The 23,958-nt window shown below is 40.0% G+C and overlaps 1 protein-coding gene and 1 long non-coding RNA gene across 3 annotated transcripts in view; one reads left to right on the top strand and one right to left on the bottom strand.

The window, feature by feature from the left end:
• The first annotated feature begins 737 nt into the window (after positions 1 to 737).
• ZNF571 (zinc finger protein 571) lies at positions 738 to 22,229 on the top strand. Of its 2 annotated transcripts, XM_011973289.1 has the most exons (3): positions 738 to 827; positions 3,411 to 3,537; positions 20,193 to 22,229. In XM_011973289.1, the coding sequence occupies exons 1-3, from the start codon at positions 819 to 821 to the stop codon at positions 21,884 to 21,886; spliced, it is 1,830 nt and encodes a 609-aa protein (XP_011828679.1). In that variant the 5' UTR covers positions 738 to 818; the 3' UTR covers positions 21,887 to 22,229. The 2 variants fall into 2 exon arrangements, with proteins under 2 accessions (XP_011828679.1, XP_011828678.1); XM_011973288.1 differs by lacking the exon at positions 738 to 827 and having other exon boundaries at positions 3,359 to 3,537.
• The window catches only part of LOC105534566, a 32,598-nt gene continuing 10,200 nt past the window's right edge, over positions 1,561 to 23,958 (bottom strand). Inside the window, exons 3-4 of the long non-coding RNA XR_001005301.1 lie at positions 20,395 to 20,453; positions 1,561 to 2,145 (exon numbers count right to left, since the gene is read on the bottom strand). This is a non-coding gene — a long non-coding RNA (uncharacterized LOC105534566). The remainder of the gene's footprint in view (positions 2,146 to 20,394; positions 20,454 to 23,958) is intronic.

Genomic DNA, 23,958 nt, shown 5'->3' with positions numbered 1-23,958 from the left:
GCTGTCATGTGAATGTTGTTCATATTTGACCCTCAGTGCTTTTGTGTGTGCCATGGCTTGGAGAATTAGATTACAGTTAAAATAGTTTGTTTTGTTATTCTACAAAAGTTATTCAACCTGTGAAATAAACAAATCCAGACTTAGGTAAGGAATGACTATTTATTCATAGAAACATTGCAGTAAGGGAAGAGGTGTTGTAATTGGAAGAACACTACAACCGTAAGATCTGCAAGCATAGCAAAGGTCAGGCATAAAGGAATTTTCTTTTATAGGGAAGAGTAAACAGGCAAAAAAGAACTAGCTTCAGGGGAGTGGGATGAGACTGTTTTGGATCTGTTGACTCTGATGTGTCTGTCAAAATGTCTGTGAGTCTAGCTGATGTTCATGATGTCTGAAAGGAGGCCACATTTTGGTCTCTGAAGCGCCTTCCTAAGATTGGGAGCAAAGCACCTCACTTTGGGTCCAGGGGGATGGTGGGGGGCTCCCTGGGCATGCCCCTGTTCTACTGTGGAGGTGAAGATGCCATGGGAAAGTAACAGCACCTAGGGTCCTGTTCAACATGAACATTAAGGAAAGGTCTGGCCTGAACCCCTTCTGCAGTAGCTGGCTTCCACTGGGTTTGTGGAAGGACTGAGATTTTTTCCAAATTCCCAAAAGAGGAGAAGTAAAGGTAGTTCTAAGTAGTTTTATTTTGTGGGCTGTGAGCCAACTCAATCTTGTGGCTTTTTTTCCTTCTCCAGCACTGGCTTCTCTGGACTTTGCACACCTCCAGGAAAGGAACCCAGAAAATCGATCAGTTCTGACAATTCTAAAAAACCATGCCCCACGTGAGTTGCTGTTTCTTTCCTTCTTGAAGTACAATCATTTTGTTGTGTAATGTGAACACCAGATTTATTTATCCCAGAATTTCCTGCCTTGTTTGGTCCCTTAAGGGAACTGCTGCCAAAGTCTCCCATTCTAGTGAGTAATAGTAGCAAAGAGCCCAATTCTTCTCAGTGCTTTTCCCCTCTCCAAACAGTTTTTAGATGTTCATTCAGCAGATAATTCTGCATTGTCTACAGGCATAGTCTTCTTCCCAGAGCTCTGAGGGAAAAGAAATACCTCCTTTTAAGAATGGTACACGTTAGTACCACGGTTTGGTGAGGTAGAGATGAGTGTTTGAATGTGACACATGACAAAGTTTGGTCTTCTCTATAAACTTGCGTTTTCCACTTGAAAGTGACAGCATTTTTTTGTTGGATGTTCCTAGTCTCAGTGTGTGGCAGGATTTTCCGTGAAACTTTGAGGATTGAATGGGAACAGGGTCCTGTGAAGGAAGGGCTCTTGTTCCTGATATAGTTTCCTGTTGCTGCTGTTACTAATAACCACTATACTTAGTGGCTTAAATCAGTATAATTATGATTTATACTTCTGCTGGTCAGAAGTCTGAAATCAGTCTGAAAGGGCTAATATCATAGTATTAGCAGAGCCATGTTCCTTCTGGAGGTTCTAGAAGACTGGAGAATCTGTTTCCTTGTCTTTTTCTGGTTCTAAAGGCGATCCACGGTCCCTGGGGTGTGGCTTCCATCTGTTTTCAAAGCCAGCAATCACATTTCGACCTTTGCTTTCATCATCACATTTCCTTCTTTTACTCACCTGCCTCCCTCTATCACTTATAAATACATTGGGCCCAACCAGATAATCCAGGATAACCCCCTCTCAAGATCCTTAATTTAATTGCACTTCTAAAGTCCCCTTTGCCATGTAAGGTAAGGTATACATAGGTTTTGTAACCAAATTCAGGTCCAGACTACTTGCCACTTGAAAGCTCAAGAGATGAGCATTGGTGAAAGGAAGGTTAGCTTTATTCAGGAAGCCAGCAACTCAGGGGAGGCAGTGAACTAGTGTTCAAAGACCACTGAGTTCTGTCTCCATATCAGGGGATTTTAAGGGAAATTAGGAAAAATGATGATCAAAACATTCTTGTGAAATGTGCAGTCTCAGGTCATTACTTTCTTGATCAGTGTTTTGTGGCCTTCTGTAGGTGCCGTCAGCCTATTCTTATCAGGCCGGTCAGCCCATTCCCAGAGTTGTTAGTCTGCGTATTTTAATTCTCTTATCTCTGTTGAAGGTCCTGTTTTCCTGAGACTGTTCTTACTGAATAATCTACAAAGTCAAGCAAAGTAATAATTATATTTAAGCAAGCAAGCTTTTTTTTTTTTTTTTTTTTTTTTGAGATGGAGTCTCGCTCTGTCGCCCAGGCCGGAGTGCAGTGGCCGGATCTCAGCTCACTGCAAGCTCCGCCTCCCGGGTTCACGCCATTCTCCTGCCTCAGCCTCCCGAGTAGCTGGGACTACAGGCGCCCGCCACCTCGCCCGGCTAGTTTTTTGTATTTTTAGTAGAGACGGGGTTTCACCATGTTAGCCAGGATGGTCTCGATCTCCTGACCTTGTGATCCGCCTGTCTCGGCCTCCCAAAGTGCTGGGATTACAGGCTTGAGCCACCGCGCCCGGCCGCAAGCTTTTCTTTAACATTGAGTCAGTACTGTTACTGTTTCAGGGATTAGGTTGTGGACATGTTTGGGGGGCCTTTATTCTGCCTTCCACAACCCTCTTGCCCAGGAACCAATGAGAGAGGATGATCATAGTCAAGTTCACCTTGCGATTTCCCGGAATGTACCAGTTCAGAGTGATGTCTCTGTGTGCCTGGACTGGCATCCAGTACCTTGCTGTAGCCTAGGAACAGGGAAAATAGGAGCAAATAAAACATGCCAGATGCATACTCTCAAGAATTATAGATTCTAAGAGCTCAAAGACATTAGAGAATTTGTCTAATTCAAATACTCCCAAATAAGCAGATCATTTTGTACATAAAATGGAAATATCATATGTCCATTCTATTCTGTGACATAATAACTTGATGAATCTGAGTCTTCAAAAAATTCTTAGGTTATATTCAAATTTTATTTTCTAACCTAGGGATTTGTTAAACATTGGAAAAAATTCATCTTTTTAAAAGTCTTTAAAGGCAGAAGGGAGAGCAAGAACTTGTATTGATTGAGAGTATATTAGTTATTGAGGATTTGAAAGCTTAATCTGCTGTGCAGTTAAAATCTGCTGTGAAATAAATGCATGCAGTATTTTATTTAATCAAGAAACTGCACACATCTGGACATTTGGCGTTTTAAATTCTCAGACCTTTTTGGATAATGGAATTGTTCTATTGTACACAGGAAGTTTTATCTGTGGCAATAGGAATGATAGAGAATCATGTTAATACTATGGTTTAGGCAACCAATTTCCTGTTGAAAACAACACAAAAAAGTAACACAAAAGTGTTACTTGCTTCCTTCAATTACCTCCTCCATTTTCTTCTCATTTCACTTCAGAATCATTGCTGTATTTTCACAAGTAATGGATTTTTTGTTTCAGTTGTTGGTGACTTTCAGGGATGTGGCCATTGACTTCTCTCAGGAGGAATGGGAGTGCCTGGACCCTGCTCAGAGGGACTTGTACAGGGATGTGATGTTGGAGAACTACAGCAACCTGATCTCACTGGGTAAGATCATCCTACATAATATTCAGAATTTGTTCCCCATAATTTCTGCCTCATTCATTGTGAATTTCTGATCTCCATTCCCTGAGGAAAGGCTTACGTTTGAGTAGAAGGAGAAATGGACAGCTCCACTGTGTACCTTTTATCTCTTATCCTTTAGACTGTCACATTTTTCTCTGTCTCTTCCTGTCAGTGTCTCCCTTCTTTGATGGCCAATGGACTAGATTTGAATCTGGGAATCCCCTAGCATGACCATGTACCATTTCCTTTCTTTTAAGCTGGATGTGCAGTCCCTAAGCCAAATGTATGTTCCTTACTAGAGCAAGGAAAGGAGCCCTGGATGCTGATGAGAACCATGACAAGAAGACAGAGCTCAGGTGAATAAGGGCTGGTCAGTGTCAGCTATTGCTAATAGTACAGCTGATCTGTAGGTGGCAGCACTTTGACGTGTCTGCATGAAGCTCTCTTCAAAGGCCTGTGGAAAGAAGGCTTGAGACGTAGGGAGAGCAGGAAGGTTATGTCTGTGAGTTCCCAGTGGAACCTCCCTCCCAACTCCCATTTGCCACTCTTCTGTTTTACATTCCATTTTTGTTTTAATAAGGGAGCTACCTTTGGTCTAGTCTCTTGGCCACAATGCTTTTATCTATTTTTCCAATTATGTTTTTTCCCAGTTGCTCTTTTATAGTTAAACTTGGATAAGTATCTCTAGCCAGCACATACCTGCTGAGACTTTGCTATGTTCATAGGTTAGGAGGACCAGGAATGATAGCTCTGGGGAGGTAACATTTGAATTGAGACCTGAATAAAGTTGGCTATAAATCAGGGAAATGTGTGTTCAGGCAGAGGGAAGAGAAGATCCTGAGAGACACGGAGCTTCACTTGTTTGAGAATCAGCAAGAAGGCCAGTGTGGCTACTGAAAGTGGAAATTCGAGGTGAGGTCAGAGAAATAGGCAGAGGTCAAATCATGCAGGACCTTGTTGGTTGTTGCAAGCGGTGAGATTTTATTCTAAGTGTGATCAGGAGCCCCTGGCTGATTTTTTTGCAGATAAGTAAAGGATCTTTGTTTAAAGGTCACTCTTGAGTGCTATGTGGACAGTGAGGATAAGAATGAAAGCAGGGGCCGGGCGCGGTGGCTCAAGCCTGTAATCCCAGCACTTTGGGAGGCCGAGACGGGTGGATCACAAGGTCAAGAGATCGAGACTATCCTGGCTAACACAGTGAAACCCCGTCTCTACTAAAAAATACAAAAAACTAGCCAGGTGAGGTGGTGGGCGCCTGTAGTCCCAGCTACTCGGGAGGCTGAGGCAGGAGAATGGCGTAAACCAGGAGGCGGAGCTTGCAGTGAGCTGAGATCCGGCCACTGCACTCCAGCCTGGGCGACAGAGCGAGACTCCGTCTCAAAAAAAAAAAAAAAAGAAAGAAAGCAGGAAGACTAATGAGAGGACTACTTCAGAAGTTCACACTAGAGATAACAGTGACTTGGAATTGGGTTTAATATGTGGAGGTGATGAAAACAGGTAATATTTTGAAAGTAGATTTAATACCTTCATAATGGAGTTATTTTGAAGATTGGCAATAGAGGCCTCAGGGTTTGGAAGGCTGGAGAAGGAAGTCAAGAGTTATGTATTTGATATGCTCGTTAGATATCCGTGTGGTGAAGTTAGATAAGCATTTGGAAGCCTGTGGGTGGAGGGGATAGTCAGGACTGAAGAGATAAATACAGGATTAATCTCTGTACCGAGGAACTGAATGAGGTTATGGAGCAAATTGGTTTAGATGGAAGGCAAGGTACAGTTCAAGGACTGAACCATAGGGTGTTCCAACATTCAGTCAGGAACAATCTAGCAAAGGAAATTGAGGACTAACCTGAGTAACCTGTGACCTAGGAAGAAGGAATGCAGTGTATTGGAAGCCAACTGACAAAAGGACGAAGCAGTTAACTCAGAGAGAGAACGCTAAGAGTTCAAGTAAGAGGAAGGCTGAAAACTGGCTATTGGATTTGGCAAGATGAAGGGTGTTGGTGACCCTGACAAGGTGGGTTTGGAAATGAGAGGAACAAAAACCTCATTGGAGAGTATTTAAAAGAGAGTGAGAAAGAAGTAAGTCAACAATAAAAACTAGAGTGGGACAGTGAATTAACTCACCAGGCACTGTTGAAGGCCCATTTGAGGAGCCCTCAAAGTTACAAATAGAGTTTACAAATATTTTAGAAGGTTTTAAGAACACTGTAATAATTAGGGGAAAGAAATGTGATTACAGTTTGTATATGCAGTATTATTTCAACTACATAAAAATCCATGGAACAAATTTAGGAAGGAAATATGGCAAAATGTTAATTATGGTGGTAGGAGAGAAAGAAAAGCAAAAGGTATAGACAGGAAGCGTGCATACCTCTTGAGAAGTGTTACCACTCTCCTGTCCACTGCAGCTCCTGTCCACTGCAGGGTGAACCACAGAATCAGGAGATCTTTTTGTTTTGTTTTTGTTTTGTTTTGTTTTCAAAGGAGAATCTTTAAAATGGTGGTAAGCTGGGCATGATGGCTCAAGCCTGTAATCCCAGCACTTTGGGAGGCTAAGGTGGGTGAATTGCTTGAGCCCAGGAGTTCGGGACCAGCCTGAGCAACACAGCAAAACTCCATCTCTACTTAAAATAAAAATTAACAGGGTATTTTGGCATATGCCTGTGGTCCTAGCTACTTTGGAGACTGAGGTGGGAGGATCATTTGAGCCCCAAGGTCGAGGTTGCAGTGAACCATGATCACGCCACTGCATTTCAGCCTGGGCAACAGCAAGACCACGTCAAAAAAAAAAAAAAGAAAGGAAAGGAAAAGGGAAAGGGAAAGGAAAGGAGAGAAGGAGAAAGAAAGAAAGAGAGAGAGAGAGAAAGGAAGGAAGGAAAGAAAGGAAGGAAATGAAAGAAAGGAAGAAAGCTGGAGGGGTGGTATAAAGGTAAATGATCTGGTAACTTAAGTGGTGGTGGTCAAAAAGGACGGTTGCTTGAAATTGTGCTTTAAGAGGTGTTATTGGTAATAACATCCTTTGACATTATATATTATTATGTTAGTACAAGTTGTGCTAATCATTGTTGAAAAGAGACTATTATGGATTTGGCAATTGGGGGTAGAAAACATGATGTTTGGGAATGAAATGTTTAGAATATAAATAAATGGTCCTAATGTTGTAGGAATAGTGAAAGATGTAAATAAATTATAGCTTGCCTTTTTCCCAAGGGGGTCTCATGTTTTAAGCCTTCAGTGTTCTTTGGTGATGGATTTTAAGAATAGGCATATTTCAAAAATTTTAATTGAAGTAAACAGCACTAGAATTACTGAAAAAAGTTATGTGGATGTTTTTAGTTTTGGTATTTAAACATAAATGCTGATCACTTTTCAAAGTGTTATGGTAAAACTAATTCAAGTGTAATAGGCGTCTTAGTTCATATTGTGTTACTATCAAGGATACCCTAGGCTGGGTAATTTATAAAGACCAGAGGTTTATTTGGCTCGTGGTTCTGCAGGTTGTACAAGAAGCATGGCACCTCTTGTCTGTTTGGCTTCTGGTGAGGACCTCAGGCCGCTTCCATTCATGATGGAAGGTGAAGGGGAGCCAGTGTGTGCAGAGATCACATGGTGAGAGAGGGGAAAGGTGACAGGCTTTTTTTTTTTTTTTTAAACAGCTCTCCTGAGAACTAGTAGAGCGAGAGCTCAGTCATCCTTGAGGGAGGGCATTAATCTGTTCTCTGGGGACCAGCCCCCATGACCCAAGCACCTCCCACTAAACCCCATCTCCCAGGATGCCATACTGGGAACTGAATTTCAAGATGAGATTTGGTGGGTACAAACCACATCCAAACCATAGCAGATGATATTTCATGTTGTATATCCATCAATATAGTTAGAGTATTGTCGTGGCATGTCTGATAAATCAAATGTTGTGGAAAGAAAGTCAGGCTAACACCTACAAATACAAAATGGATTTTGGCTGAGGTTGAGTGTATAACCTGAAAATATGGGAATCAGTGAATAAATCCTGTAATGGTGAAGACTGCACCTATCGATAGAACATGTTAGAAATGTGCTACAGCATACTATGTATCATAAGGATTGATGTCTGCTGATGAGTTCGAACAGTTCCTGTTAGGCCTCCAACTGTCAGCAGAAAAATAAAGCCTAAATCTCATAATATAGCTGGAGATCATTTAATATTACCTCCCTGTGGGGTTGCTAGTCAGTTAAATACTTTAACTTCTGTTGGAATAGCAATAATTATAGTAGCTAGTGTAAAATACATTCAGGTATCAATGTCTATTCCTGCTGTAAATATATTGTAGTCTCATACGATAAAGCTTATGAGCTAAATCGATATTATGGGTCATATTATTTCTATATAATCAAATGGTTCTTTTTTTTCCAGAATAATAGGTAACAATATGTGAGATTATTCCAAAACCTGGTAAAATAAGAATGTACACTTTTGGATAGACAAAAAAATCAGAATAAATGTTGGTCTAAAAGTAGATCTCCTCCTCCAGCTAGATCAAAAAAAGTGTATTAAGGTTATGGTCTGTCAGCAGTATGGTGATGCTGGTTGCTAGTACTGGGAGAGAGAGTAATAAAAGCACAGCTGCAATTAATAGTGGTATCTGGTATTAGATATGGCTGGTGGCTTTATATTTATAATTGTAATAAAATTAAAATCAGTAGCTCTTAAAATTGATGAAACACCTGCAAAATGTAATGAGAAAATGGTAAGATCTGCAGAGGCTTCTGCATGTACTAGATCAGGCCATCTTGAGTTATTTTATATGGTGAAAGGTAGGGGTCCAGTTTCGTTCTTCTGCACATGGCTAGCCAGTTATCCCAGCACCATTTATTGAATAGGGAATCCTTTCCCCATTGGTTAAGGCTCACCTGTTTTCCGGTGTCACAGCACTGCTGCTTCCTGTAGAAGGGGCCTCCTCCACAGGGCCTGTGTGATTGGGTGTTGTGCTGGTGTCAGCTGGTTGGGTTGGTCTGACCTCAGGCCCTGGGGGAAACGGTCAGATGCCAGCAGAGTTGGAATGGGGCAAGTAGTTCCCCAGTTACCAAGCCCCTAGCTGGCCCACTGGACAGCCTGTGAGACCTGAAGGGGCTGGACTGCAGTCGTGCTAGCCCAGAGTTCAGGTGCTGGCTTTGATGCAGGTAGGCGGGACAGGTTGGTTTCCAGGTCACTGGTCAAACTCTCATGCAGGGTCCTACAGAACGCTTAGGTGGTGGGAGCCCAAGGGAATATCAAGGTATGTGGGGTTTGGATTTTCAGAAGGGCTCTGGGCTGCAGGTGAAATGTCCAGGTGGGGGCAGGGCGGCTGTGCTGTGGGCCTTTCACTGAAGAGGGCAGGACTCCTGCAATAGAGACTGGTGGCTGCGGGGCATGTGGCGCGCTTGCATTTCCCTCCCTTCCAAACCAGGCCGAACTTCACTGTTGAGGGCATGCAGAGGTGCGAGGTGTTATCTGTTACCTCTGGGAGTTTTGCCCCAGAGGAACACAGAACCGCAGGCCACCGCAGAGTTAAGGCGGAGGTGCCGTTGCTGCAGAGGTGCGGTTGCTGCGCTGGAAGACTGAGCTGGTGAGCCTTAGCCGCCTCAGAGAAGGTAGGGCAGGGGTTGCATGGTCTGCTATCTGGGAGGTTCCTGGGGAAATGCAGAGCCTGCCTGCAGAGTTCTTGTGGAGAGGGTCGCTATGCTGCAGAGCTCAGGCGGGAGCAGGGTGGAGCCGAGCCTTGCCTTGCCTGGCGAAGAGGGACTGGGCAGTCTGACCGCCCCTCAGCACTGTGACTGCAGCTTCCGCTGGGGTTATGGCAGCTGGCACCGAGCTGCCCAGGGATCCGGGGCTTGTGGTGCTCCACATGGGCTTGAGCAGTGCCTCTGCAAAAACTCTAGGTGGCTTTCTGTGTTGGTCTAGTGGCCCAGGGGTGGGAGTTGGCAGGTCCTCCTGTGCCCAGGATTGCAAAGGGCCATGTAGGAAGTGTGGTTCCCCCAGGGACACTCACTCTCTCACCGTTTAACCATGTTAGGGAGCTTCACCCACTCCATGCCAGTCCCAGGAAGGTGGCTGCCTGGCTTCTCTCCTCTCTGTTCTCTGGGAGTCCCCTGGCGTCTGTGGTAAATCCTGACATGGTCGTTTAGACCAGCGCTACCCCAGCCTTTTTGGCACCAGGGACCAGTTTCATGGAACACAGTATTTCCGGCCGGGGGACGCAGGGCGAGAGGGGAAGGGCAGACTGGTTTTGGGATGAAACTGTTCCACCTCAAATCATCAGGCATTAGATTCTCATAAGGAGCCCGCAACCTAGATCCGTCCTATGCACAGTTTACTACAGGGTTCAAGCTCCTGTGAGAATCTCCAGCTGCCGCTGATCTGACCGCTGATCTGAGCTCAGGTGGTGATGCTCACCCACTGCTCACCTCCTGCCGTGCAGCTCGGTTCCTCACCGGCTGCCAAACAATACGGGTCTGTGGCCCGGGGTTGGGGATCCGTGTCTTAGATGATCCACTTAAAGAGACAGTATTTACTTGCGACTTTGTTTCCTCTCCCTGAGAGTGGTGCATACTAGCTGCTTCTAGTCAGCCATCTTGAGTGCCCCCTCTAGAGTTACATTTAAATTTACCTCAAGGTTAAAATTTGAGTAAATTTAAAGTTGAACTGAAATTCTGTTCTGAATAGCCAGCTATCACCAGGTTTTTCATCTCTACTCATGGATCTTCTCGCTATTTTGCTACATATGAGTCAGTCTGTGGGTAGCTTGTCTAGTTTTGGGTTTTTTAGCTAAAGTTCTCTTTGTAAAATTGTTGTTCATTCGTTACATAAAAGGTGTAAAGGATTAGTTTTGCTTTTTTTGTCCTTAAAATTATTCTTTCATCTTTGCAATATGGTACTTTTTCTGTAGCACCTGAAGAAATTCCTTTCTCCTATACCTTATGTTGTGAGTAAATGTTTTGGTCTAAATAAATATAATTGTTAGCTTCTGTTGATTTGGGGGTAGGTCTGGTTCAAAGTGGTCAAATCAATATGAAATCTTCCAGATGTAGGCTGAGTTTAATAAACACTTTGGTTTATTAAAGCATATAGTATGTTTACTTTGTTATGACTCACCTCCTCATATATAAATTTATATTAATTATAAATTTGGATATATTGAAATATTTGAGGAGGGTGATGGATGGGTGTGTGCGTGCTTCATGGCCCTATTCAATTAAGCTCTCTGGTCTTAATTTACTATGAAATTTTCCTTTCGCCTCAAATTTCATAAAGTTTGTTGTGGGTGGAATGTTCTTTAATTAGAAAATATAGCCCATTTCTTTGTGTCTTTGTGTGAGCCACATGCATATACAATGTACAATCAAGCATAATAGTACTAGTACATTATTAGGAAAAGCACATAATGCATCCATAGTTAGGTTTTATGTTTATTTTCTCAGTACTGACATAGCATTTAACAGTAATTTTTCTCAAGTAGAAGAGTCAGGTTACAGTTTAAGTGGAATTTCAGCTTTAGAACCCTGAGACTTGAGTTTCTAGTTTTGTTATTTGAGGTGTTGTATTGTTAGGTTTGTTAACAGAGTAATTTATAATTATGTGAATAATGGGTTATGATGAAGTGGAGGTGATTTTTGATTTGAAAATTTAAAGGATTGGGTAATTTTTGAGGGTGAAGAGTTTGGACTTCTTCAGGAAATTTCTATAGGTATAACAGCATTATATAGTTATGAAGGCTGATTCATGGTTGTGGTCAGTTGATCTTTATTTGTTGGTATCTTTATTGTTCCTGAGATTACTCTGGGAAATTAGATAGCTAGGAGTGTAGCCAATAAAAGTGAGATAAGGAAGGAGAAGAAAATAATTAGGAGATGGTTATTGAAACTATCATTTGGAAGTGAGAAATGATTTTTAGAGTGACTTTTTCTAGTCAAATCTAGTAAAACTGGTGCTATGTTTTGGTTTGTTGAAAGGTTTAGGTATGGTGATAAACCATGAACAACTGTTGGGAAGGAACCTAGAAGGTTGGAAAATTTGTATATGTATGAGGATTCAAATTTAAGATTTTATGTTATTAGTTGAGTTCTAATGTTATAATGAAACTTAAGGTAGTTAAAGCATGAGCTAAGAGTTTTAGGTAGAATGGCATAGTCATCTGAGGAATAGTTACGGGAATAATATTTTTGGAGATAAAAAAAATTCAGTGGGCCGGGCACGGTGGCTCACTCCTGTAATCCCAGCACTTTGGGAGGCCAAGGCAGGTGGATCACGAGTTCAGGAGATCGAGACCATACTGGCTAACATGGTGAAACCCTGTCTGTACTAAAAAAATTACAAAAAATTAGCCGGGCATGGTGGCAGGCGCCTATAGTCCCAGCTACTCGGGAGGCTGAGGCAGGAGAATGGCGTGAACGTGGGAGGTGGAGTTGGCAGTGAGCTGAGATAGCGCCACTGCACCCCAGTCGGGGTGACAGAGTGAGACTCTGTCTCAAAATAAATAAATAAATAAATAAATTAGTGAAAATAATACTGATTGCAAGACATTTAATTGAACTAGCTAGGAGGGGGATTATTTTTGTTGATTTGACTTAAAGTTGAAAAGCAGAGTTGTCCCAGGATTGTAAAGAAAATAATTTGAGTACTATAGACAGCTCTTAGGGAGATGACAATAAGCATGATTTAAAGGGCTCAGGTGTTGGCATACTGTGTTTGCTGTTTTAATAATTAAATCTTTGGAGCAGAAGCTTTTAAGGAAGGGCATACCTATTAAGTGTAGGCTTCTGAAAATGAGTAAGGACATGGTAAAGAGTATAGTTTTAAATAGGCCCCCTAGTTTTCTAGAATATTTTTCATCATTCAGGGTATGAATAATGGATCCAGAGCATAGAAAAAGTATGTTTCAGAAATACATGCGTACAGATGTGAAGAAATGCTAAATGTGGTTGATTAATGCCACTAGTGACAATTAGGAGACCTAGGTTTGAGGTAGAAAAGGCAAATGATTTTTTTAAGTCTTATTTTGTGTTACGGCACAGATTGCTGTGAATGAAGTGGTAATACCACCTAAGCAGTTTTGTTATTTTCTTTTTTCTTTTTCTTTTTTTGAAACAGGATCTCATTCTGTTGCCCAGACTGGAGTGCAGTGGCAAAATCACGGCTCACTGCAGCCTCACGCTTTTGGGCTCAAGTGATCCTCCTACCTTAGCATCCTGAGTTGCTGGGACCACAGGTGTGCACCACCATGCATGGCTGATTTTATTTTATTTTATTTTATTTTATTTTATTTATTTCTGTAGACACAAGGTCTGTGTCTACTGTGTTGCCCAGGCTGGTCTTGAACTCCTGGGCCCAAGCAATCCTCCTGACTCAGCCTCCCAAAGTCCTAGCATTACATTTGTGAACCACTGCACCCCACTGTGTTTTCTTTTCTATTAGTAAAGTGTATTAATAAGAAAATTCTTGTTACAACTATTGTGCTTGAATGAAGTAAGGCTAAAACTGGTGTCGAGCCCTCTGTCACTGATGGTAGTTATGGGTGAAAACCAAATTGGGCAGATTTACCAGTTGCTGCTGCCAGGAGAAGCCTAATTAATGAGAGAGTGTCAGGCTTGGGGTTGAGTATGGACATTTTTTGGAATTCTTATGTGTTTGAGTGTAACAATCATGATGCTGATAATAGGAATCCAGTATCTCCAATACTTGTATATAAAATTGCCTGGAGGCTGCTCTATTTGTGTCTGTTAGGCCATATCATCATCTAGTAAGTAAAAATGATATGATTTCTATTGTTTTTCATCCAATAAAGAGTTGGAAGAAAAAAAAAGAGTTGGAAGAGGTTGGTGGCATTAGCTACTATTAGTATGGTTGTGAGGAATATAAATATGGACTTAAATAATTGATTAATATTTTGATCTGAAAGTATATATCACATTGAAGATTCTGTAATCAATCATGTGATGAAAGAAGTTACTGGTACAAATATTAGTCTAACTTGAAGCTGAATGTCAGTTTTAAAGTTTGAATAGTCATTCAATGTCAGTTTGAAATAATTATTTCTTGCCCTGAATGAATAAATATTGGGGTTGGAAATAGGCTGGTGGCAAATGAGTATTTTTTTTTAATAGTTATAGTAATTGGTAAAAATAAGTTGGTAAGTAAAATTATGATAGAAGAAGAGAAGAAATTTATTTTATTCAAAGTTGCACCAATTTTTGGCTCCTAAGGTCAATAGATTAATTCTAACTTTTAAAAGTTCAGAAAGCCACATTGTTATATATGGAGGCATGAGTTAGCAGTTCTTGCATACTTTCTTAGCAAATCATCAGTTCCCCCTTATCTGCAGGGTATACATTCCAAGGCTCCCCCAGTGGATGCCTGAAACCAGAGCTAGTACTGAGCCATACATATAATGTGTTTTTTGAATCTGATAAAGGAGATAGCTACTGGGTGGTGACTAATAGGCAGATCCTTTTTGGATAATGGCAAAATTAGACAATATGCTCATCAAAGGGATGATTCATGTCTTGAGCAAGATGGAGTAGGATGGTGTGAGATTTCATCATGCTATTCAGAATGGCACAGTTTAAAACTTATGAATTGTTTATTTCTGGTATTTTCCATTTAATATTTTGGACCTCAGTTAACTATGAGTATCTGAAACCACACAAAGTAAAACCTTTGGAACTACTGTAAAGAGTTTTAAGTTTCTATATAAGATTCACAACTGAATGTTTTATTTAAACTTTATTTACAATATATGGGTCCTGGAATAATTTTGGAGTTAAGTGACAGGAGTAATAGAGGTAGAAGATGTATAAATATGAGAGTATTTTCTCATGTGAATAATGGTTTGATGTTATTAATGTGATATGTGAATTTTTCTCATTGTAATGTGATTGATAGAGGGACTATATGGCCATAATTAGTACATTAGTCCTATTTGGATAATGGCAAATTAGATCATAAAAATACTGATATAATTCCAAATAATTCTCCATTCAGGTTAATAGTTGCTAGTAAGGCTGTCAACTGCTAACTCAGGCCTCCATATAGAACCATGTGGCTTTCTGAACTTTTAAAGGTTAGAAGTAATCTGTTGGCCTTAGGAGCCAAAAAGTTGTTGCAAAAGGCTAGGTCAGTTAGGCTAGCCCGTACTTATCATGTTTCTGTTAAAGGAAATAATGTCTGTAGTCTGCGAGCTAATAGTACAGATGCTTCTCAACATACGTTGGGGTTACTTCTGGATAATGTCAAAAATATTATAAGTCATTCTGTGTAACCCCGTTGGTAAGTCAAGAAGCATAATGAATGTGTATTGCTTTCTTACCATGGTAAATTTGAAAAATCGTAAGTCTAAGTATCATAAGTTGGGGAACCTTGTGTCTGGTTTGGCTATGGATTTGTTCATGGTTTGAATTTGGTTTTTGTTTGTTTGTTTGTTTTGAGATGAAGTCTCGCTTACCCAGGCTGGAGTGCAGTGGTGTGATCTCAGCTCTCTGCAACCTCCACTTTCTGAGTTCAAGCAATTCTTTTGCCTCAGCCTCCCAAGTAGCTGGGATTACAGGCACCTGCCACCATCCCCAGCTAATTTTTGCATTTTTAGCAGAGACGGAGTTTCACCATGTTGGCCAGGCTCAGGTCTCAAACCCCTGACCTGAGGTGATCCGCCCACCTCAGTCTCCCAAAGTGCTGGGATTACAGGCATGAGCCACCGTGCCAGAATCATAGTTTGAATTTGTAAGGCAAAATCATTTTGATGTTGTGTGGTCATGGGCAGTTATTAGGGCTGTGGCTCCTATAAAACTTCATGGCATTTGGATGAGAAATGCTATAATTAGTAATGCTGTATGAGCTACAGATGAATACTCAATGATTTTAAGTCTGTTTAGTATGAACAAATAGAATTTGTTATAATTATTCCTCATAGTGATATTAGAAATGGATAGGCTATATACTTTTAGATTTTAAATTAGGGTAATTTGTATTAGGCCACAGCCTATTAATTTTAGTAATGTGGCTACAGGAACTGTGGGTGCAGCATTCGGGGCTTCTACATATGCTTTTGGTAATCAAAGATGGAGGATATAAAGGGGTGGGTTTTTTTGGTTTTTTCTTTTTTTACTATGAATGCTATAATGCCTTCTATTTATACGAGACTATTCAGGAGTTTGGTAGTATTTGAATTCAATAGCAGGTTGTTAAAATATTTAATGAATCCATGGTGTTTTAGATATAGATTAATTCTATAAGTAGGGGTAAAGAGCCAATCAGTGTATAAAACAGGAAATGAAAGTCCTGTGTTTAATCATTCTGTTTGGCTTTCTCATTGGGTAATAACAATTAGAGTTTGAATTAGAGTTGCTTCAAGGAGACTATAGAATACAATTAGTTCTATGACGGTAAATGTCATGATTAGGAATATTTGTTGAAAAATTAACATTGAATTTTTTTTTGTATATCTGATTCCTTGGTGAGTTGGTGTTGACTTGCTATAATTATGTCTATCTTGGGAGAGGTTAGGTGAAGCAAGGCGGAGGGAAAGACATGAAGGAAAACATTGTTTCTGGCCAAGTAGCATGCTCAAAGTTTCAATAGGATCAAGAAGGTGAAGAAAATAATCAGAGTGGGGGCAGAAGTTGTAGAGGATTTTGTAGAAAGTACACGATGAATTCCAAAAGGCATAGTTTGGAGTGAAGTAGGACATGGATGGGATAAGTGAAGTAGGACATGGATGACCAAGGACCCAGGAAGCCAAGGCTTTTGAGAGTATTGAGATAAGTCAGAGATACCAGGCATTACAGGATTGGCCTCTAGTGGTCTTTTAGGGGAAGGTGGATGGTTATTCCTTTTATAAGTTAAGGATAGTAGGGCTATGACACTGAGAGCTTATGGAAATTGAGATCTCCATGGAGAAGCCAGCCTTAATAGCAGGATGTGGAGGTCTTACCAGCACCCAGAGCTGTGGAGGCTTTGCTTGTAAACTGCAGTGGGTGGAGTGGCTGTCTTAACAGAGGAGAGATTACTGGAACAGCATTGCTAGGAGTCTGGGATTGGGGAAGCTTCTCAGGAAGTGCAATGGTACATGAAGTTTCAGGTGAGCCCTGAAAGAATGAAAAGCAGGTAAGGAGACTGAGGGTGGAGAGAAGAGGGAAGAGCATTCCTAGCAGAAGTGACAGTGTACTGAAGACCATAGGAGGATGGAGCTTGGTGTATATGAGGTATTGAGAGAAGGCCTTCGCAGCTGGAGTCTAGTGAGGCAGAGGTGCCACAAGGGAGTTGGAGAGGCTGACTGGAGCCAGGCCAGGCAGAACCTGCTAGAGGTTGTGAATACGACCTAGAAGGTTATAAGCAGCACTTGTTGTTTTTAATAAAACAGGAGATAAAATAACAAAATATGAATATATAATACATATAGCAAAGAGAATTTTATGACATCCTTGTTTTATGTTTGTGTGTGTACTCAGTCATAATACGTGTTTCTTGCTATGAGGTTGCAGTCAAAAGAAATTTGAAAAATACTGCAGAAGAGTTCAGATTTTATCCCCCAAATTTTTGCAGGCTGTTGAAGAATCTTAAGATGGTGACATAATGTGATTTTCATATTTACTATTCCATTCTGTCTGCCAGATGGAGATTAGAACAAAGGATCTTGTAACATTACTGAGTAGGTTTTTGTTGTGGTTCAGGATGCTTTGGGGCCAGGCGCAGTGGCTCATACCTGTAATCCCAGCACTTTGGGAGGCCGAGGCAGGTGGATCACTTGAGACTAGGAATTTGAGACCAGCCTGGCCAATATAGTGAAGGCCCATCTCTACTAAAAATACAAAAATGAGCCAGGCATGGTGGTGCACACCTGTAATCCCAGCTACTCAGGAGGCTGAGGCAGAATTGCTTGAATCTGGAGGCGGAGGTTGCAGTGAGCTGAGATGGCGCCACTGCACTCCAGCCTGAATGATAGAGCGAGACTCTGTCTCGAAAAAAAAAAAAAATGCTTTGGGCTTCCTGAGTGTCAGCAGTAGTGTTGGTGATAAGGTAACAGATTCAACAGCTACTTAGGAGATACATTCAGTAGGACTTGATAGGGGCTAGAATAAAAGAAACCTCCTAAAATGAGGACTCCTTTTCAGACTCCATTTTGTTGTCTTCACTCATCACCCCTTTTGCAGTTTTCCCTTTTTTCACCATATAGTTTTTCATTACTGACAATAAAAAGAGCTGCTAAATGTTAATTGAATACATTTTTATATGTACTCCTCATTCTGGGTACGGTTCTGAGACTTTCGTATTTTAATCTTAACTTTTTCTTTATTCCTCTAGATTTCTGTGTAGCACCTTCCTGTGTTCTCATAGTGCCTCCTACCCCAGAATCATATTAGATTTATATTTCTTCCCATTTTTATTAGGGCACCAGCACATAGGTAGCTGTTTTGGGTCCCAGCTGAATTTATTTGATTCCTTATAGTGTTCGCTTAATCACCATAAGCCCATTGATTTATTTCAAAGTGTTTTATAAACCATATTGTTCTTCTATGAAAGAAACAAAATAAAAGCAGGGTCTTTTTCCATGATATGTTGCTGACATGAATTGGTGTTAAACTGAGCTGTGCTGTGCATATGGCAGGTGGGCGGGGGGTAGTTGCTTTTGTTTCTACAGTTTCTTTTTGCTTTTCAGCAAAAGTGTGTTTTCTCAAGTTTCAGAGGCTTATTTCTAAAAGACTGTTTAAATTTGAACTTACTGATGTGTATTTATTTTTCTTCCCATTACCAGTCTCTGTTATTCTACAACCTATATACACAGTGGTCAGAGACCCTGTGCCTGCTGATCCAGTTACATCAGATAGGTTTCTCTGCATTTGAAAAGTACACTTGTTTCCCAACTTCTTTGTTCAGAATGATATAACACCTTTATTGTGTAAACTTTTCACTATTTACAGGACATTTTGAGGTACTTCTTTGGGAAATATAAGAACATTTGGCCTTAAGTAAGACATGGAAAGAAAGATGTGAAAAACTATATTAAAGAAATAAAACATTGTATGTATACTGTGTTCTGGGGACTAGCTATATAATAAAACATTCATTTTCCCTCTACACATGTAGAGCTTGAGGAGTGGAAAGATCAGATAAATAAATGAAATTTTAGAATTGCAAAAATTCAAACAAGAATTAGGAATAAATTACAGGTATAGAAAATACATGGCATGGACCTAACTAAAGTAATCCAGGACAGTCTTTCTCAGCAGCTGACATTTAAGCTAGGACATTTCACACACAAAGGAGGTGGCCACTTTGACAGCATTCTTGGCAGATGGAACAGCATATGGAAAATCTAAAATGGGAAAGAATTTGACATGTTCTTGGAGCTTAAATCAGGCCAATAAGATTAGAACACTCTTCCTGAAGATAGCAGTGGCTCAAAATGAGGCTTAAAAGGTAATTTTGAAGAAGTTGGAGAAATTTAAGAAAGAATTGGATCATAAAAGGGGCTTGTAGGCCATGAATAGTAATTTGGATTTTGTTCCAAGTACAAGGGTAAACCACTGAAAGATTATTAGCTCTATTCTCAAACTTTGTGTTGTATGAGAAGCATCTAAGGAGATTTATGAATAAAGGGAACATTTACATTTTAAAAATTATTGACAAATATTGAATGCCAACAAATGTGTAAGTAATGATGTTAGGCACTAGAGATAAAGCAGTATATGAAATGAAGTCCCTGCTTTGATTAAGCATGGGACAGAGAGACAGTAGTCAAACTTTAGAAATGGTACATCCATTAGTGAAAAATGCAATATAGGTAAAATTGTGTGTTGGGTATTTTGATAATGTGACAGCTGAGCAGAAAACTGAAATGAGGGAGCAAGCCATGCGTGTATCTAGAGGAAGGGCATTCTAAAAACAAAACTGTAAACGGAGAAGCATATGCTTGACACTTTTTAACACCAAGGAGGCCATTATGACCAGAGCAGAGTGGTAGGTGATGATATCAGAAAAGTGGCCAAGGGGGGAGATGACATAAGAATGGTGGCCATGGGCAAGTTCATGTAGGGTCTTGTGAGCCATATTAAGGACTTTGGATTTTATCCTGAGATGGCACATTATTAATGGGGAAGATTTTTAGCAGGGGAATCATGATATAAACCACATTTTGAAAGAATTCCTCTGGCTACTGTATGAAGAATAGATCATAGAAGCAAGGATGAAAGCAGAGAAACCAGCTAAGAGGTTATGACAATGAGAGATGGGTGACTTGGCCTAGGGTGGTGGTAGTGGAGGTGGTCAGATTCTTAATTTTGACAGGAGAGCTGATAGGATTTGTTGACAGATTGTATGTCCAGCTAGACATCTGTTTTCAAGAGGGTGTTTTTATTATTATTTTATAAGCCTCCTGGGTGTTTCTAAGCCATTCCAAAGTTTGAGAACCACTGACTTAACCTATTTTTCTAATTATCTTCTTTCCTATAAGCTCTCCTTTTTCTTTATTCTCTCCTTGTGCCTTTAAAGAAAAATGGCACAAAATATTTCTGTACTGTTTAAGCCATTCTATTCTTATGAGAATTATTTTCATCTATCATTTTTACCATAGAATTTTTATTTCTCCTTGTAAACAAAAGCAGGAATTTGTTTTCTTGTTATTCTACAGACTTGGAATCCAGTCGTGCGACCAAAGAGTTATCTCCAGAAAAGGAAATTTATGAAATGGAATCACTCCAGTGGGAGAATATGGGGAAACTTATCAACCATCACCTTCAGTACAATGGTCTTGGAGACAATATGGAGTGCAAAGGCAACTTAGAGGGTCAAGAAGCAAGTCAGGAAGGGCTTTACATGTGTGTCAAAATTACCTGTGAAGAAAGGGCCACTGAAAGCCATTCAACCTCTTCTACTTTTCATCGGATAATTCCTACCAAGGAAAAATTGTACAAATGTAAGGAATGTAGACAAGGTTTCAGCTACCTGTCATGCCTTATTCAACATGAGAAAAATCATAATATAGAAAAATGCTTTGAAGTTAAGAAACATAGGAACACCTTTAGCAAAAAGCCAAACTATATGCAACATCAGAGAATTCAGACTGGTGAGAAACCTTATGAGTGTATGGAATGTGGAAAGGCCTTTAGTCGTAGTTCTGATCTCATTCAACATCAGAAAATTCATACTAATGAAAAACCTTATCAGTGTAACGCATGTGGGAAAGCTTTTATTCGTGGTTCACAGCTCACTGAACATCAGAGAGTTCATACAGGAGAGAAACCATATGAATGTAAGAAATGTGGAAAAGCCTTTAGTTATTGTTCACAATACACTCTTCATCAGAGAATTCATAGTGGTGAGAAACCCTATGAATGTAAGGATTGTGGGAAGGCCTTTATTCTTGGCTCTCAACTTACTTACCATCAGAGAATTCATAGTGGGGAGAAACCTTATGAGTGTAAGGAATGTGGAAAGGCCTTTATTCTTGGTTCACACCTTACATATCATCAGAGAGTTCATACTGGTGAAAAGCCTTACATATGTAAAGAATGTGGGAAAGCCTTTTTATGTGCCTCCCAACTGAATGAACATCAGAGAATTCATACAGGTGAGAAACCCTATGAATGTAAAGAATGTGGGAAGGCCTTTTTTCGTGGCTCACAACTTACTTACCACCTGAGAGTTCATTCAGGTGAGAGACCCTATAAATGCAAAGAATGTGGGAAAGCCTTTATTTCTAATTCGAATCTTACTCAGCATCAAAGAATTCATACCGGAGAGAAGCCCTACAAATGTAAGGAATGTGGAAAGGCCTTTATTTGTGGCAAACAACTTAGTGAACATCAGAGAATTCATACAGGTGAGAAACCCTTTGAATGTAAGGAATGTGGAAAGGCCTTTATTCGTGTTGCCTATCTTACTCAACATGAGAAAATTCATGGTGAGAAACATTATGAATGTAAGGAATGTGGGAAGACTTTTGTTCGTGCTACACAACTTACATATCATCAAAGAATTCATACAGGTGAAAAGCCCTACAAATGTAAGGAATGTGACAAGGCCTTTATATATGGCTCACAACTCAGTGAACATCAGAGAATTCATAGAGGTGAAAAACCTTATGAATGTAAACAATGTGGGAAGGCTTTTATTCGTGGCTCACACCTTACTGAACATCTGAGAACTCATACTGGAGAGAAACCCTATGAATGTAAGGAATGTGGGAAGGGCTTTAGTCGTGGCTCAGAACTTACTCTGCATCAAAGGATCCATACTGGTGAGAAACCCTACACATGTGTCCAGTGTGGTAAAGAGTTTAGACGTCCTTCACAACTTACTCAACATATAAGGCTTCATAATTGAGAAAGCCTTGAATGTGATTAAATATAAGAAAATCTTCATCATCTATTTCATATCTGTACTGAATGTGGGACATCCTTTTGCTTCTGCTCAGAATCTACTCATTCTTAGAAGGTCTGTATTAACATGGATGCAGAATAATTTCAGAAACCCCTTATAAATAATTAACATCTCTATAAACCCTAGAATATAATGCCGAATTATATCCTTTATTAAGCATCATCTCCATTTCACCATATCCTAACTGAAATCAGATATATTTGTGTGTTTTTTTCTATTTGTAAAATACTGTAATTGTATTACAATGACTAAATTATAATTAAATACATATAATTCCCTTTGGATAGTATCTGATATTTATTTTTTAAATGATTGCCATTATCATCATTACATACTGTTAGAGAACTCAAATGGTGGGAATAGTTTATGATTACAATAAAAGGATGCAACCATTCTCTTATCATGTATCCCTTTTAGAACAACAGATACTTTATTTTAGAACAAAACCTTTTGAGTGTAGTAAAGATATGAAGGACTTCAGAGCACATCAGTTTTGCAGCATCAGATAATGCCAAAAAGAAACTTGCAGAAATTGCTTTAGGGCTGTTGTTTTTCTGTATTTGCCTTAAATGGAAATATAAACAAAATTTACCGACTACAGTTTTTCCTCATTTGAATCTAACCCATTTCTGATATACTGAATGGTAAACTTTTAGAGACCCAGATCTCAGAGCCTACGTTCCATTTTTTTAGCTTTTTGGCTTTTTTTTTTTTTTTTTTTGAGACAGAGTCTTGCTGTTTCTTGTTCAGGCTGGAGTACAGTGGCACAATCACAGCTCAGTGCAGCCTTGACTTCCTAGACTCAAGCAATCCTCCAACCTCAACCTGCCAAGTAGCTGTCACTATAGCTATTTATCACCATGCCTGGCTTGGTTAAAAAAAATTTTTTTTAGAGATGGGGTCTCACTATGTTGCCTCATCTGGTCTTAAACTCCTAGGCTCAAGCAGTCTACCTACCTCAGCCTCGTGAAGTGTTGGGATTACAAATGTGAGCCATTATTTTATTTTTTATTTGTATTATTTTTATTTGGCCCTATTATTTTAAATAGGAAAAATAGCATGTTTTCAGTTCATTAAAAAATCCTAACCAATTTCAATTTGAATTCAACTTAAACCACCTAAATGACTTCTATCAGGGATTTCTGAATAATGTAAAACACTCAAAAGCCAGTTAACAGTTAATTACCAGATATGTTTGTGCATGCAGTGATTTTGAAAACTATTAACGTATGAATTATGCTTGCTTTCTATGCTTTAAGGAACAGATACTATAGTGACAATAAATGTAATATATTAGTATATAATGGACACAAATGACAGATAAAAACAGCTTTAAATAATTTGAACTTATTAATTAGAATGTTGTTGAGTGAGGACTGATGGTCAGAAATTAATGACGGTCAGAAGAGGTTAATGGTATTCAGTGAGTGAAGGTGAGTGAGAATAATATATTGGAGCAGCAATCAATGCCTACAGTTCTGTGATTCCAACCATCTGGTGCACAGTATTCTCAGAACTCAAGACCTCAAAACTGAGTTACTGTGTACAAAGCTGTTCATAGAAAAACAAATGTTCCCAAGAAATACTTACCTTTTCTATATGCAGTGTTATCTGTTGTCTTCTAATAATACATTATCTTTTTTTATTTGTTTCAAACAAAAAAACGGAGGTTCACTCATGTTGCCCAGGCTGGAGTGCAGTGGTGCAATCTCGGCTCACCGCAATCTCCACCCCCCCGGGTTCAAGCAGTTCTCTGGCCTCAGCCTCCCAAGTAGCTGGAATTACAGGTGTGCGCCACCACACCTGGCTATTGTATTTTTAGTAGAGACAGGGTTTCTCCATGTTGGTCAGGCTGCTCTCAAACTCCTGACCTCAGGTGGATCTGTCCGCCTCAGCCTCCCAAATTGCGGGGATTATAATAGGCATGAGCCACTGCACCCAGCCTACATTATCTTTAATAAACACTGCAGCCCACTGAATTATCATCACTCTGGAAACCACTGATTGTATATAGT

The sequence above is a fragment of the Mandrillus leucophaeus genome, unplaced genomic scaffold (assembly GCF_000951045.1).
Source record: "Mandrillus leucophaeus isolate KB7577 unplaced genomic scaffold, Mleu.le_1.0 Scaffold137, whole genome shotgun sequence".
Taxonomy (NCBI): Eukaryota; Metazoa; Chordata; class Mammalia; order Primates; family Cercopithecidae; genus Mandrillus; species Mandrillus leucophaeus.
The sequence above is the reverse complement of the archived record's forward strand: the minus strand, read 5'-3'. Positions and strand labels throughout refer to the sequence as shown.

What these genes read in the sequence shown, in the direction of transcription:
- ZNF571 (XM_011973288.1), top strand. Translation starts at nt 3,393, where the DNA reads ATGGATTTTTTGTTTCAGTTGTTGGTGACTTTCAGGGATGTGGCCATT. An exon ending in CAGCAACCTGATCTCACTGG is followed by an intron (nt 3,538 to 20,192) that starts GTAAGATCATCC and finishes GTTATTCTACAG; the next exon opens with ACTTGGAATCCAGTCGTGCG.